General features: G+C 37.8%; 1 protein-coding gene across 1 annotated transcript in view; it reads left to right on the top strand.

Annotated features, from left to right (window-relative positions):
- The window catches only part of GIPC2 (GIPC PDZ domain containing family member 2), a gene marked incomplete at its 5' end in the record, with an annotated part of 98,387 nt that overhangs the window by 30,986 nt on the left and 53,840 nt on the right, over nt 1–13,561 (top strand). The window contains 2 exons of the mRNA XM_004699304.2: nt 5,459–5,644; nt 12,947–13,127. Of these exons, the coding sequence (XP_004699361.2) occupies nt 5,459–5,644; nt 12,947–13,127 (367 nt within the window). The remainder of the gene's footprint in view (nt 1–5,458; nt 5,645–12,946; nt 13,128–13,561) is intronic.

Raw genomic sequence — 13,561 nt, 5'->3', positions numbered from 1 at the left:
TAGCCTCCTACAAATAGGATGTTCACAATTTAAGCTCTGATCCTTTTCTCTTCTTCATATTTGGAGTTTGTTATTGTCATCTTTGTATCACAGAAGCTGGTTTGCTTCCTCCATGTGGACTTAGTAGACTGCTCACTCAAATGACTGCTTGTTTGAATGCAAGCTGTTAAGACCCCAGACACTATTCCATCTGATGTTTTCACCACACTTTGCTGTAATACCCTTATCTTCAGTGATCATTTCATGAAGGTGAATATCAAGCATTGTCATGTTATTAGAACTAAATGTTCTTGGTTTGGGGCTAGAGTTCAGTGGGAGCCTGGAATCCATCTGCTTGTCCATTGGTTATACATGACTCTGGCTTACTTTGGCAGTTGTATTATGAGAAAATAAAAATCCCATAAGACCAACTACACCAACAACAGTAACAAACCAGCTAGCAAACAAAAAAGCAAAGCAAAGCAAAGCAAATCAAGCAAACAACTCCCCCTCCACCAAAAAAAACCCCAAACAGACAAAAGGCAGAAAAACTTAAACCCAGTGAAACCAACAACAACAAAATCTGTCAATCACTTCCCTGGGGTCCAAGGTCATTGCATTGATCACGTTAACAATTTTCCAGTGATACAGCACTCCAGACACTGTCAGTATGAGGAGTCTGTACGTGTCACAACCCATGAGCTGTCGTCCTGCACAGTTTGCTCTCCCACTCAGTTGAGCTCTGTTTATCCTAAGCATGGGCATTATTGGTGCGAGGGCAAAACTTCCTAGATCAATTTTTACAAGTGCGGATGCCTGCCCAACAGATAAAAACCTGTTGTATCAATGCGTGGGGGCCATTGTGATACTAAATATATAGTGATTTGCGGTCCCTTTCCATTGGACACCCACCAACCCAGGGATTCCATGCAAGGTCCAAGGACTGCCACTTCCACAGCCCTGGGGTGGCCACTCTCTGCTTCCTCTCCCATCAGAGTACCCCAGTCCTCAGTCCAAGGGAACAGGCAGCTTCAAGGCAGGGCTTAGTTCATTAAGTCCGACCTCCATGTTGAGTCCTTCTGGTGCAGCCCCTAGGGAATGCCATGCTACCTGCAAGGTCAGTGTCTAAGGTCATTATGGTGCTTAGTCAATGGCATGGTTCTCCAGGTGTTGGGGAGAAACATAGTTGTAGTGTCTACCCACATGGAATATGGTCCATTGTCCCTCTAGGTTCCCTACAATCATTGTTTAGCATCCCTTCCCATTGTGAGATTGCTTCTTTCCACTCACCCATCATACTCACAAACAGAAATATCAGTGTTTCCTCCAAAATATAGATGCCCCCTCCCCTGATCTTCATTTGGTTTTCTAACAAGGTTCTCCTTCCATTCCTGTGGAGGACCCATTGATTTGTCACAGCCTTGTCTCACTGTTGTAGAGCATCAAGAGGTTGGTCTTCTCCCTTTTCCCCTTCTTGAAGGAGTGACCCCTGCTGATGTGAGGTCTCCCCCTTCAAGGTGCTTCTTGTGAAGTGCACATAAGGGGAGATGATATATATGGTTCACGGCTGGTAGGTGGCCTTCTACCCTTTTGTTCAGGAATTGGTCCCTAAAAGTCTCTGATTTCTAGGAGTTTTAAATTCAAAGCTGAGTTTATATTTTCATCACAATTACAGTATCATGGGTTATAAAAAGCTCAGAAGTCTGATTTTGAGTTCTTCGTCTATCATTCCTTAGCCATGTGCTCTTGACAAGTCACTGAACACATCGGAGCTGGTTTTCTCCCCTGTAGAGTGGCACTTGCTCTCCCGGCCTAACTCCCTAGGATTAGTTGGATTTAGGAAATCTTCCGGACCTTAGATGGTGTCCCTATGAAGATAGTAGGTGTTAAAGAGGCAACTTTACAGGGAGAAGAGATTGAAGTTAGAAAACCAGGGTTGGAGCCCTGGTTGTACCAAATACTGCAAATGTGTTACTATGCAAGCAATTTTATCTCACTAAGCCTTTATTTTCTAATATTAAAAAAAAAAAGGTGTACTATACCTCTCATACCAAATTGTTCTAAGGCAGTGGTTCTCAATCTTCCTAATGCCGTGACCCTTAATGCAGTTCCTCAGGTTGTGGTGAACCCCCAACCATAAATTTATTTTCGTTGCTACTTCATAACTGTAATTTTGCTACTGCTACGAATCGGGCGACCCCTGTGAAAGGGTCATTTGACCCCCAAAGGGGTCGCAACCCACAGGCTGAGAACCACTGTTCTGAGGATTAAATCAGGTAACATGGTAACATGAAGGTACATGGTGCACCTAAGCTACCTGTAAATGTTTCTTGGACCTTCACTTTATTCTTTCTTCAGCCTTGTAGCCCATATCTCCTTGGGTTCCTTTGTTTTTACAATGCTTTACTGGAAGTGGTGGCCATTGTTCCAACTGTGCGCTAGGAGAGCAATCAGCAGATGTCCCACTCCATGAATACAGCTGACGGATAGGCCCAGAAGTTTTTTGTTTCCTTTTTGAATTAGATGTTGGGTATTTGATTTTATTTTGTTTAAGAATGACAGAGCTGTGAAAGGGTGGGAGTTGGCTGTCTTTTGGGGTGGTATTTATCAGGAAGTCCCTTGACTGCCCAATTCTAAAAAAATCTTGTTATAAAACGCATTTACCAAATATTTGGGGGGAATCGTGTGGCATAAGATGTTCAGAGCTCTTTGGAAGTGTTTCAAGTAACATTAAGTCTTCCCTTGCAGCTTGGATAGAGCTATTCCCTTCTGCTTAAGCAACAGAGTAAATTATAATCTTCCCCACAGTAATTATTCTATTCTTTTTTTTTTTTTTGTCTACGGTATTCTTAATCTTAGGCTTTAATTTTTATGGGCAATTTTAAGGGCATTTAACAAGACATAGGTAAACTAATCTTTCTTTTCCTTGCTACAAAAGATTTTTAGATAGCTAATATGAGCAATCTAAATAAAATTAAACTGTACTCATTAACAAAGGAAATATAATTTAAATAGTTTTTGTGTGTGGGAGATATGGCATAAACTTTTGATAAAAGTATGGTTTTACAAATTTGCTAGGTTTATTGTTACATGTTTTATCCTTCTTTACTTTCTATAATAACATTGGATAATAGCTTTATTTCCTTTTTAAAAATTGGTGGGCCATAATGCTTATTGGCATTGTGGTGTGTATTTTAAATAAAATGTAAAAACTAAGAAAGAGTTTTGGAGTACTTTCAGATGTAGGAAAGTAGTTATATTCCAGAATTTAGCAATACTTTACCATGAAGTAACTGTTCCAGTTGCTTTTATTTAAAATCCCATGCATAAATATTAGAATTCCCTCTATAGAATCCGATAACTTCTTTCAGAGAGCTATAGGATATGTGGAATGCTTTGACCAACTCAGTTCCTGTTTAAGGAAAGCATTAAACAAAAGAAAGCTGGAAGTTGACTTCCTAGAGTTGTTTAAAAAAAAAGAATTTTATATGTTTTTGGAAAGATTTGGTGATCTGTTTGTAGACCAGAATATGTTGTAAAACACTAATGCTAAATTATTTCTTTTACCCTTATTCATAAAGCATGTTTGTGGAATATATACTGTAGTAGTGTTATTTTTTCAGAATAAAAACAGTATTAACTTATATTAATATTTCTGTGCATTGGTTCAAATTTTTATCATCCTAACATTGAGTTTTAAACGTGAGTATTAATAACTACATGGTAAGAACTTAAAAATATTGAGTAAAGTAGGAATTGAAACACAAGTGCATAATAAGAGTAAATTGAAGGATAATATACTTGAGATGGAAAAGTGAACCCCATCCTGGTTTTGGTATTAAAAGAAGCAAAGTCTGATATGCAAAGGAAAAGTCATGCCATTTATGAAGCTGTCGGGTGTAAAGAAGAATCTCAGTGCTCAGGAAACACCTGTATTCCAGGAATAATAATAACACATTTGAGTAAACTCCAGACTCATGGTCGTTGAGTCCGTGCTGACTCTGCATCCTTGTGGGCCAGGATGGAACTGCTGTGTGGGAACAGAAGGCCTCCTCTTTGTCCTGCGGGTTACCGGGTGGTTTCACCCACCACTCTGGAATAGTGTATCCCCATAGATAAACGCATGATGTGCATCCTACTGTGAAAATAGAAACAAGATGCTTGGAGGTTTACAAGAGTTAGAGGCAAATACTTTATAAATACACAATCCTGCAATTGTGGTGATTTGTGAGCATATGCTTAGCTGTCAGACATGCAGGCTGAACAGATGTGGAAAGGAGAGTGGGAGTATACCCCCAAATAGATCTAATTTGACAGAGGATATTGGCATGTGTGTATATATACAAATCCATGAATGTAGTGGAATATACAGGAGGCAAAGTTATGAATATTTCCTAGACATAACCAAACACCTTGAGGAAATGAAAAACTCTACCACCACTTTTTAGTATTGCAACTCAAGGCTTGCATTGTTTTCTTCCGTTCTTCAAGCTTGAGAATTGCCGAGTGTGTCATCTCTTGCTTTTCTAACTCCAGTTCTTTGCACATGATATTATAAAACATATCTGATATTTGGGTCCATTAGCCCACTAGCCACATAAGTCTTTCAATTTCCATCATTCTTCTTTCCTCTGAATGAGGAGAGAAGAGTGGTTTCACCTCAATTAGTTGCTCGTGAGCTTTGAAGACCCCAGTTGCTACTCACCTAAATAAGACGTAGAACTACTTGTATGTTATGCCAATAGCCCCTTGGTCTCCCTTAAGTTAATAGTTCTGATCTCCTAGCTCCAGGATACATTCCTTCCAGGTGTTTGGGAAGTCACCACCCTAAACAAGGTAGATTGGCACCGTGACTGCAACAATGGATGCAAACAGCAAAATTGTCAGCCTGGCACAGGCTTAGCAATGTTTTGTTTTGTTAGATATAAGATTTGGAACTAGATCCTAGAACCAACAACAACAACATGAGAATAATAGTGACTTTATAAATTATGAGGCAAAATGATTAGGTGATGATTTGGTAAAATAATAAATATGAAGTGCTTAGTATAAAGCCTCTCCTGCAGGACACAGTCTATGTTACCTACTGCTGTCGAGCCCATCTGACTCATAGTGACCCTGTAGGACAGAGGAGAACTGTCTCATAGGGTTTGTAAAGACATAATCTTTACAGAAGTAAAATGTCCCATCTCTTTCCCATGGAGTGGCTCATAGGTTCGAATCTTTGGGCGAGCAACTGGACCCGTCATTGTGCCACCAGGGGTCTTCAAGGTGTTCTCTAATGCTATTGAAAGCAATGTGTCCTAGATTCTCCTAACCAGCGTGCAAACACATTTTGTGATATAACCATGTACATAGTAAATTGGGGGAAATTTTGTTCAATAAATAGTTATTGAATACATTAATTAATGACCAGAATGTTTTCCTGATGGAAATGGACCTAAAAATATATACACATCTATTTTTTTTCTCTTTGCAGATTTTGTTCTGTACTTTAAACACACCAAAAGTTGACATGCAAAGACTCTTAGGTGTACAAATAGGTCTTGAAGACTTCATTTTCGCCCATGTGAAAGGAATTGAAAAAGAAGTGAATGTGTATAAATCTGAGGATTCACTTGGCCTCACCATTACAGACAACGGTGCTGGGTATGCTTTTATAAAGGTAAGTTGTTGGATAAAACAAAACAAAACAGAAAACCACCACCAACAAAGCTATGATCTAACAGAGTAAAGTTTCAGAAAATTTACCATGTCAGCGAAAGTTAGCATGAGCTTCAGTGTAAGTCCCTCAGTAGGAAGGGATGGATTGGTAATGTTTCACTTTCTTTTAAAATGCTTCTGTCCTAACTTGTTCTCCACCTTCTTTACTTTCTTACCTCCAGTTTAAACCTCCTCTGTGATTTAGAATATATTGCAAAGGAAAATATGGTCCTAGTTTCTACTTACTATCCATACAGTTTCTTTTAAGTCTCTAGCTCATTAACATATGATTACTTAAATGCTGATTTAGTATTACTCCTAACTGCACATATTTTTGACTGTCTTATTTGCTGCCCTAAAAATGCTCTTTAAAATTATCCTTTAGAAAATTTAAATAGCAATATGGAGTTGTAAGGCTAGAATAAGACATTTAAAAATAGTGTGAATAATTGAAAGAACTGAGGAGTGATTAAAATAAGTGCAGACTCGCCTCCTAATGATAAGTAGTATTATTGTGTTATTGTAACAAGTAGTTGTGCTAATAACAACAGTATTTACAGTATAATATGAACTTTGTATATATTTTCTCATTTCATCCTTGGAATAATTCTATTTGGTTGGGGCTTTATTTTTTTTTATTTTTTACTTGCTTTTTGTTCAAGTGCAACTAATGGGTAAAATGAACTAATAAAAATATTAATTTTGTTATTATTGGGAATATACACAACAAAACCTACACACATCAATCCAACACTTTCCACATGTACAATTCCGTGATGTCTGTGAGACATATATGTGTAAATATTATTATCAATTCCTCTTTGGATGATGTAGAATCAGGGTCCAAAAGGTCAAATAACTTGCTCAAAGTTGTACAACTAGACAAATTCAGGATTTGAATTAAGCGTTCTATTCCCCAAACCATCATTCCTAACCACTAAGCAAAGAACTGGCATTAGACTTTATACCAAAGAGAAAGTCCAATTGGTATTAGAGTTTCATGCCTTTGTATAAGTTCTCCATTTGCACCTACTTTGTCATTATTGAAGAAATACTCTTGGAAAACTTATCTGTTTAACTGTGGATGGTACTTTATTTAACTTCCCACTTGATAGATTGGCTATTTTTAGCTCTGCAAAAGATAGTCTGTGCTGAAGGTTGAGAAGGTGACCAAATGGAAAATCCGAGAGTGGGGAAAGTCATGTAGGATTATTCTGGGGATGCTCAGGACATGAGCCACATGTCCCAATACCTTTCTAATGTTAGCAGAGAAGGGCTTGGAAGGTTTGCACACATACGTGGGCTTTCTAGATTTTGACCTCTGATGTCCAAAGCTGTGTTTCTCTTACCCTCTTTTCAATGCCATGTCCAACATGTGCCTGCCTTAGGGTATGAGCCACTGTCCCTGTAGAGAAACAGGGTACATGGTGGCAAAGGAGAGAGTGGAGAATAAGCCAAACTGCCCAACATATGGGCCAATTTAGGAGATAATTGAGTACTGTACTTATATAGTAGTGTACAAGATTGATATAATAAAAGTTTTTGAAATAATCTTAAAAATGATAGAAAAGTTACAATAATAATACAAAGAAGTTCTATATCCTTTAATCCAGATTCAATAACTTTTACCATTTTGTAGTATTGGCTTTATTGTTTTTACTCTGGATTCTGCCCATTTAGCCCTTAATACTTTAATGTGTATTTGCTAAGAATATGGATATTCTCCTACATACAGTTCAGTAATGATTTCAAGAAATCAAATGTTGATAACAATATTTAAAAACTAATTTATGGTTCATATTGCAGTTTCATTATTTTTCTTAATGTCCCCTACGCCATATCTCTCATCTACATTTTCAGCACAGGTTTAGTCAAGATCATGCATTTCATTTGGTTTTAATGTATTTGTAGTCTTCTTTAATCGAGTAAAGTTCCACAGTCTTTTATAGGATATACCTCAATTTGAGTTTATCTGATATTTTCTCATGTTGAGAAGCAGGTTTTATATATATTATATATACAGGAGAATTGCACCGATGATACTATATTCTTCTCTATTCTTGTCCTTGGGTGGTGCAAATGGTTAAGCTCTTAGTGACTAATGGAAGGTTATTAGTTTGAAGCCACCTAGAGGTATCTTGGGAGACAGTCTTGGTGATCTGTCACACTGTGAAAACCCTTTCGAGCAGTTCGACTCTGCACATGTAGGCTCTCCATGACTCAGAAGTGAGTCCACACTAGCTAACGCAATGTTGTTTTCAGTGCTGTGTCTCCGACTGTGACGGCACTGCCAGGACTCCTTTATAGTCATGCTGTTTACATGCTAACACACTTGTTGATAAGGGGAACAATACTGTTAGTGAGGTAATCACACCTTAGAATAATCAACCATTTAAAATAAGCATTTCCAAGGACATTCAGAAGCGTTAGGAAAAGAGCAGGAATAGGAACAGGAAACAGGGAGAAGGTGGAATAAGTGATAGTATGTTGAGCCAAACGTCAGTGAATGAGATGAAACAAAAGGCATATGAATTGCTGAATGCAAAACTGCTTTGCAAATCTTCTCCCAATTCACAATAAAATGTACAAAAAGAGAATACGTGATGTTGATTTACACTATTTCTTATGTTAATTTTTGTCAATGGTGAAATTTTCAATCGAAAAGACAGAAGACTTGAGCATTATGATTTAAGTACCAAAATATCAACAATTCCTAGACAAAATATAGTATGTAGATATTTGGAAAACTCAGCATATCCTTATATTAGTACTTATAAATTCCCAGTACAATATAAAGCAGAGGTTAGAACACTATCTTTTTATTATGGGGCATACAACTTCTATTGCAACTACTCCACTCTATTGTTGCAGCATGGAAGCAACCATAGATCATACATAAATGAATAAGCATGACTATAATGGAGTCCTCATGGGCCAGGCAACTGAAAGGTCAGTGGTTCAAACCATCATTTGTTCCATGGGAGGAAAAGGGGATTGTCTACTCTTGTAAAGATTTATGTCCTTGGTAACCTTGTATGGTACTGTAATGAGTTGGAATTGGCTTGTTGGCAATGGGCTTGGTTTTTGTTCTTGCTGTTTAATGGATAGTGAAAATTTAATTTCATATAATTTTCATGTCACAAATATTATTTTTTGATGATTTTTAACCACTTAAAATGTAAAAGTTATTTATAACTTTTTGTTTAACTAAATAAAAACAGATAATGGTTAGATTTAGTCTGTATCCATAATCTACTGATCCCTGGTTTAAGAGAAGAGAGTTATACTTTGAGATTCAGAATAAAAATAAGATGTATAGCATGATAGGAAAATAGAAGTTAAATTTGTACTTTTGAAGAGATGAGTTCATTTTTAATGGAAATACCTTATGAATAACCATAAAAATCTCATTCTCAGAATGCTTTAATATAAAAGTTTTTATTATCTGGGATATTTTATTGTAGTAGAACTAAAATTAATTCTAGCTTAGAGTGATTTTTATTCTGAGAAATAGGTTAATAATATATTCCTAACCTTTCAACTTATTTAATTATCCAGAGCTAATAACCAGCAGGACCAGAAATATAGGAGGTCAAGGAGACAGGAGATCATAGGATGAAAGCTATGACCTATGAACTCTTATTGCCACTGGTCAATTCTGACTTATAACGATCTTATAGAACTAGAACTGCCACTGTAGGTTTCAGAAACTGTAATTCTTTACATGAACAGAAAGCCTCTTCTTTCTCCTGAGGAGCAGCTGGGAGTTTCAAACTGGTGACCTTGGGGTTAGCAGTCCATTATGTAGTCATTATACCACGAGGGGCCTGCTCTATGAACAGAGGCATGTAAAATCAGAAATGGAGGTGATGAGCTAGGAAAATAGGTAATGTGTGAGATCTAGTGGTCATGATATAGATAAAGAACAGCTTCGGTAGAAATTAGGAAATGCTTCATGAGGGAGGGAGGATAAAAAAATGAGCTGATACCAAGGGCTCTGGTGAAAGGAGAATGTTTTGAAAATGATGGCAACAAATGTACAAATGTACTTGATACAGTGTATGGATGTATGGATTGTGATAAGAGTTGTACGAGCCCCCAATAAAATGATTTAAAAAAAAAAAGAAATCAGGAAATGGAAAGTAGAAAGGTCAAGTTGTAAAAGAAGGAAATATCAGAGTTCAAAGGGGGTAGATCCTTTTGGATAATGATAGCACAAAATTTTGGTATTCACTGTGGATTGAAACTCAATGTAAAGAAAACCAAATCCCTCACAATGGACCAATATGGATCTCCATCATGATAAATGGAGAAAAGATTGATGTTGTCAAGGATTTAATCTTGCTGGAATCTACAATCTATGTTCATGGGTGCAACAGTCAAGAAATCAAATGACAAACTGCATTGGACAAATCTGCTCCACAAGATCTCTTTAAAGTACAAGGACTCCTTTTTAAGAACTAAGGTCCACCTGACTCAAGCCAAAACATTTTCATTTGCCTCATATGCATATGAAAAACAAACATTGAATAAGGAAGCCTAAAGAAGAATTGATGCATTTTGTGTTAGTCTGGGTAGACTAGAGAAACAAATTCATAAACACACATATGTATAGAAGGGAGAGGTTTATATATAAGAGGAATTGAACATTGAGAAAGCATCCCAACCCAGTCCAGTTCAAGGCCCTAAGTCTGATATTAGCCCATATATCTGATACCAATCTATAAAGTCCTCTTCAGACTCACAAAACACATGCAATGAAGCCAACCGCAGGACGATCACAAGCCAGTGGGTAGAGAGTCTTTGGATCTAGTGACGCTGTAAGCATCTCAGCGCTGGCAGGGGTCTCCACAGGGCTTCTCTGGCTTCCGAGGTCTGGTTGCGTCCATGTGGCTTGTCTTCTGCAATGTCTCTCAGGAATAGCAGAGTGAGAGAGGTGTCTTCTGCCTCCAAGGAGGAAGTACCAGATTTCCCAGAATTCTCAGGAGAAGGCCAGGTCCATACAAAAGTCTCATTGGCTATCTCCAGATTGACAGCCTAGACTCCACCCCTACAGTCTTAATCCTTAAATTGATACCAGATTGGGTGACTACCACACATTTGAATTGAATATTGAAAATACCATGCCTACCATAGGAATAAAAAATTATGTCTTGGAAGAAGTACAGTTAGAAGATTCCTTAGAAGCCAAGATGGTGAGACTTTGTCTTACCTGGTTTAGACATGTTATCAGGAGATAGTCAGTCCTTGGAAAAGGACATCATGCTTAGGAAAGTGGAAGGTCAGCCAAAAAGAAGCCCCTCGGTGAGATGGACAAGCCCAGGGCTGCAGTAATGGGCTCCCGCTGTGAGACTGATGCAGCTCCATGCAGTATGTACTCCATTCTGCTGTGCATAGGCTGTTAGGAGTTGGAAACAACTCGATGGTACCTAACAACAACTTACCCCAGAACACTGACATTAAGTCAGTAGTTCGAAGCTACCAGCTGCTCAGCAGGAGAAAGACAGGCTTTCTGCCCCATGAAGAGTGCAGTTCTGGAAATCCACGGAGCTGATCTACCCTGCCCTGTAGGGTTGCCATGAATCAGAATCGACTCAGTAGTGAGTTTGGTTAAAATTTTTTTGTGTGTGTGTTTGTGTGTGTATAACATCATTAAGCCAACTAATCCGTGATTTCCTCATTTATTAAATGGAAGAGTAAACATTTCCCTCCTAGAAATGTCAAAGAAGTCCTGATGATGTACAGGTTAAATACTCGGCTAGTAATCAAAGGGTCAGTAGTTCAAACTCACCAACCTTTCCACAGGAAAAAGGTGTTTGCTTAGAAATAGCACCGCCTTGAGCACCTTAGGGGGCATTTCTACTCTGTCCTATAGGGTTCGATGGCAACGACTTCTGGGTTGTTGTGAGATTAAGTGAGATAACTATTTACAGTGTTTACAATTGTTATATGAATGTTAGTCTATTCTTTCGAACAAAGCTAGAGGGCAGTGAGAGGTCTACAGCTCAGACCTGTAAGTTGCCTAGCATGCCAATCGGACCTTTGACTCAACTCCTGTGCCCGTTGCTCAAGGTTTTGAAGCATGCGTAATGCCACCCTGCAGTTGTACTGTGAGGAGAGGAGGAGCGTTTTATAAAAATATGGGATGAATGGAATGGAAGATACTATAGTATCTGAAATGGTTGGGACCCTTTAGGTTTATTAATGTAAATTTTGCTTTTCAAAAATGTTTGATAACCAGTTCCTCCTGCCTTTTGCAGCATTCAGGTGGAAAGCCAGGTAAGAGAAAGTTCATAAACGATATTAGAGAATGTTATAAATGTAGTCCCGTAAATATATGTAAAATTTCCATATTTATATATTAATATATCTCTTTTTCCTCTTAGCACTTTGTAACTGAGTAGCACATTTAGCAATAATATTAATTTCTCATAAGGTATGTTTATCAAAGTTCACTACATATCAGAACTTGTGTAAATTGCTACTTCATGCTTTATTTGATCCACTTGGAAGGTTAAAGCTCAGGAAACCCATAGACTGTATATTTAGAAATGTCCAGCTTTTCTGCTATGTCATTCATTTTATGATGTTCGTCTCTTGGTTTCTGATCTCATCTGCCTTCTTTATCCCAGATCCTGATCTGCTGCTTCTGATAATTATACAGACTGTCTTTTCTCTTGTCCATCTGGATTCTCACCCTGTTGTCTCTTCAGACTTCTGGTAACTGCTTTCCTTTCTCTGCATAGTCAGATTTTGAAAGTTGTGGTTTTCTTGCAATGTAATTATTTGTGATGACAAGTAAGATGAGCCCTTGGGGTGAAGTGTCTAAAGTGCTCAGCTACAAACTAAGAGGTTGGCAGTTCAAACCCACCAGCTCCTCTGTGGGGTAAGGGCTAGGAGGTTTGCTTCTGTAAAGATTCCCAGTCTTGGAAACTCTAAGGAGTGTTACTCTGCCCTGCAGTGGGTTTACTTTGGTTGGCTTTGGGTGACAGATCGTGTGCATGGTTTGAAATAGCATAGTTGTATCATTTGCATACAGCACCTTTACAGTTACTATGGCAATGAATATAGAAACCAGCTATGAGTTTAGGTATATAATAAATTCTAAAAATTAAAAAACGAATCTTTCCTGTTTAGTCTTTTATAGTTGCTCCCCCACCCCCCATAATAATATAAGGGGACTTCAAGCAGTTCATGGAAAAAATGTAATTAAAAGTTAATTCTATTTTATATTATATGTTACAGTATATTTTCTTTCTTTCAGGGAATCAAAGTTGATAGCCTTATTGACTCAGTTAAAACAATCTGTGTGGGAGATCATATTGAATCTATAAATGGAGAAAATATTGTTGGATGGCGTCATTATGATGTTGCCAAGAAGTTGAAGGAATTGAAAAAGGAGGAACAATTTACCTTGAAGTTAGTGGAACCTAAGAAGGCATTTGGTGAGTGTTCTCTCTTTGTCCCCCTCCCCTCAGCCCCCCATGAAATGTTCCTATCTCTGGCTTACCTTTCTAAGGAATGTGTGTTATGTGCTAGTACATATTCGTATCTAACGTCACTTCTGAATACAGAACATTATGGGCAGTACTTCTTATCCGGAAAAGAAATATCAAAGGAAAAGAATTTGCCTTGTAAAGGACATTTTCTTGGAAAAAAAAAAAGGTATTTGGAATAAAGAAGTTCAGTGACTTTGAATTTGGTGTTCATTTCACTCATTTTGCTGAGTAACATGAATAAGTGATCAAGCTCTTGACACCATAAGAGTTGCCTTTTAGGCATGTACATATGCAAATATATTTATATGAGGATGAGGAAATAGATCTATGAGCCTATATTTATAGGTTTAGTATTAAGGTAGCAGAAGGACATTGGGCCT

Source organism: Echinops telfairi, unplaced genomic scaffold, assembly GCF_000313985.2.
Source record: "Echinops telfairi isolate 266 unplaced genomic scaffold, ASM31398v2 ScPeMD7_443;HRSCAF=831, whole genome shotgun sequence".
NCBI classification, from domain to species: Eukaryota; Metazoa; Chordata; class Mammalia; order Afrosoricida; family Tenrecidae; genus Echinops; species Echinops telfairi.
Note: the sequence above shows the minus strand (reverse complement) of the source record. Positions and strands in the feature narration are given on the sequence as shown.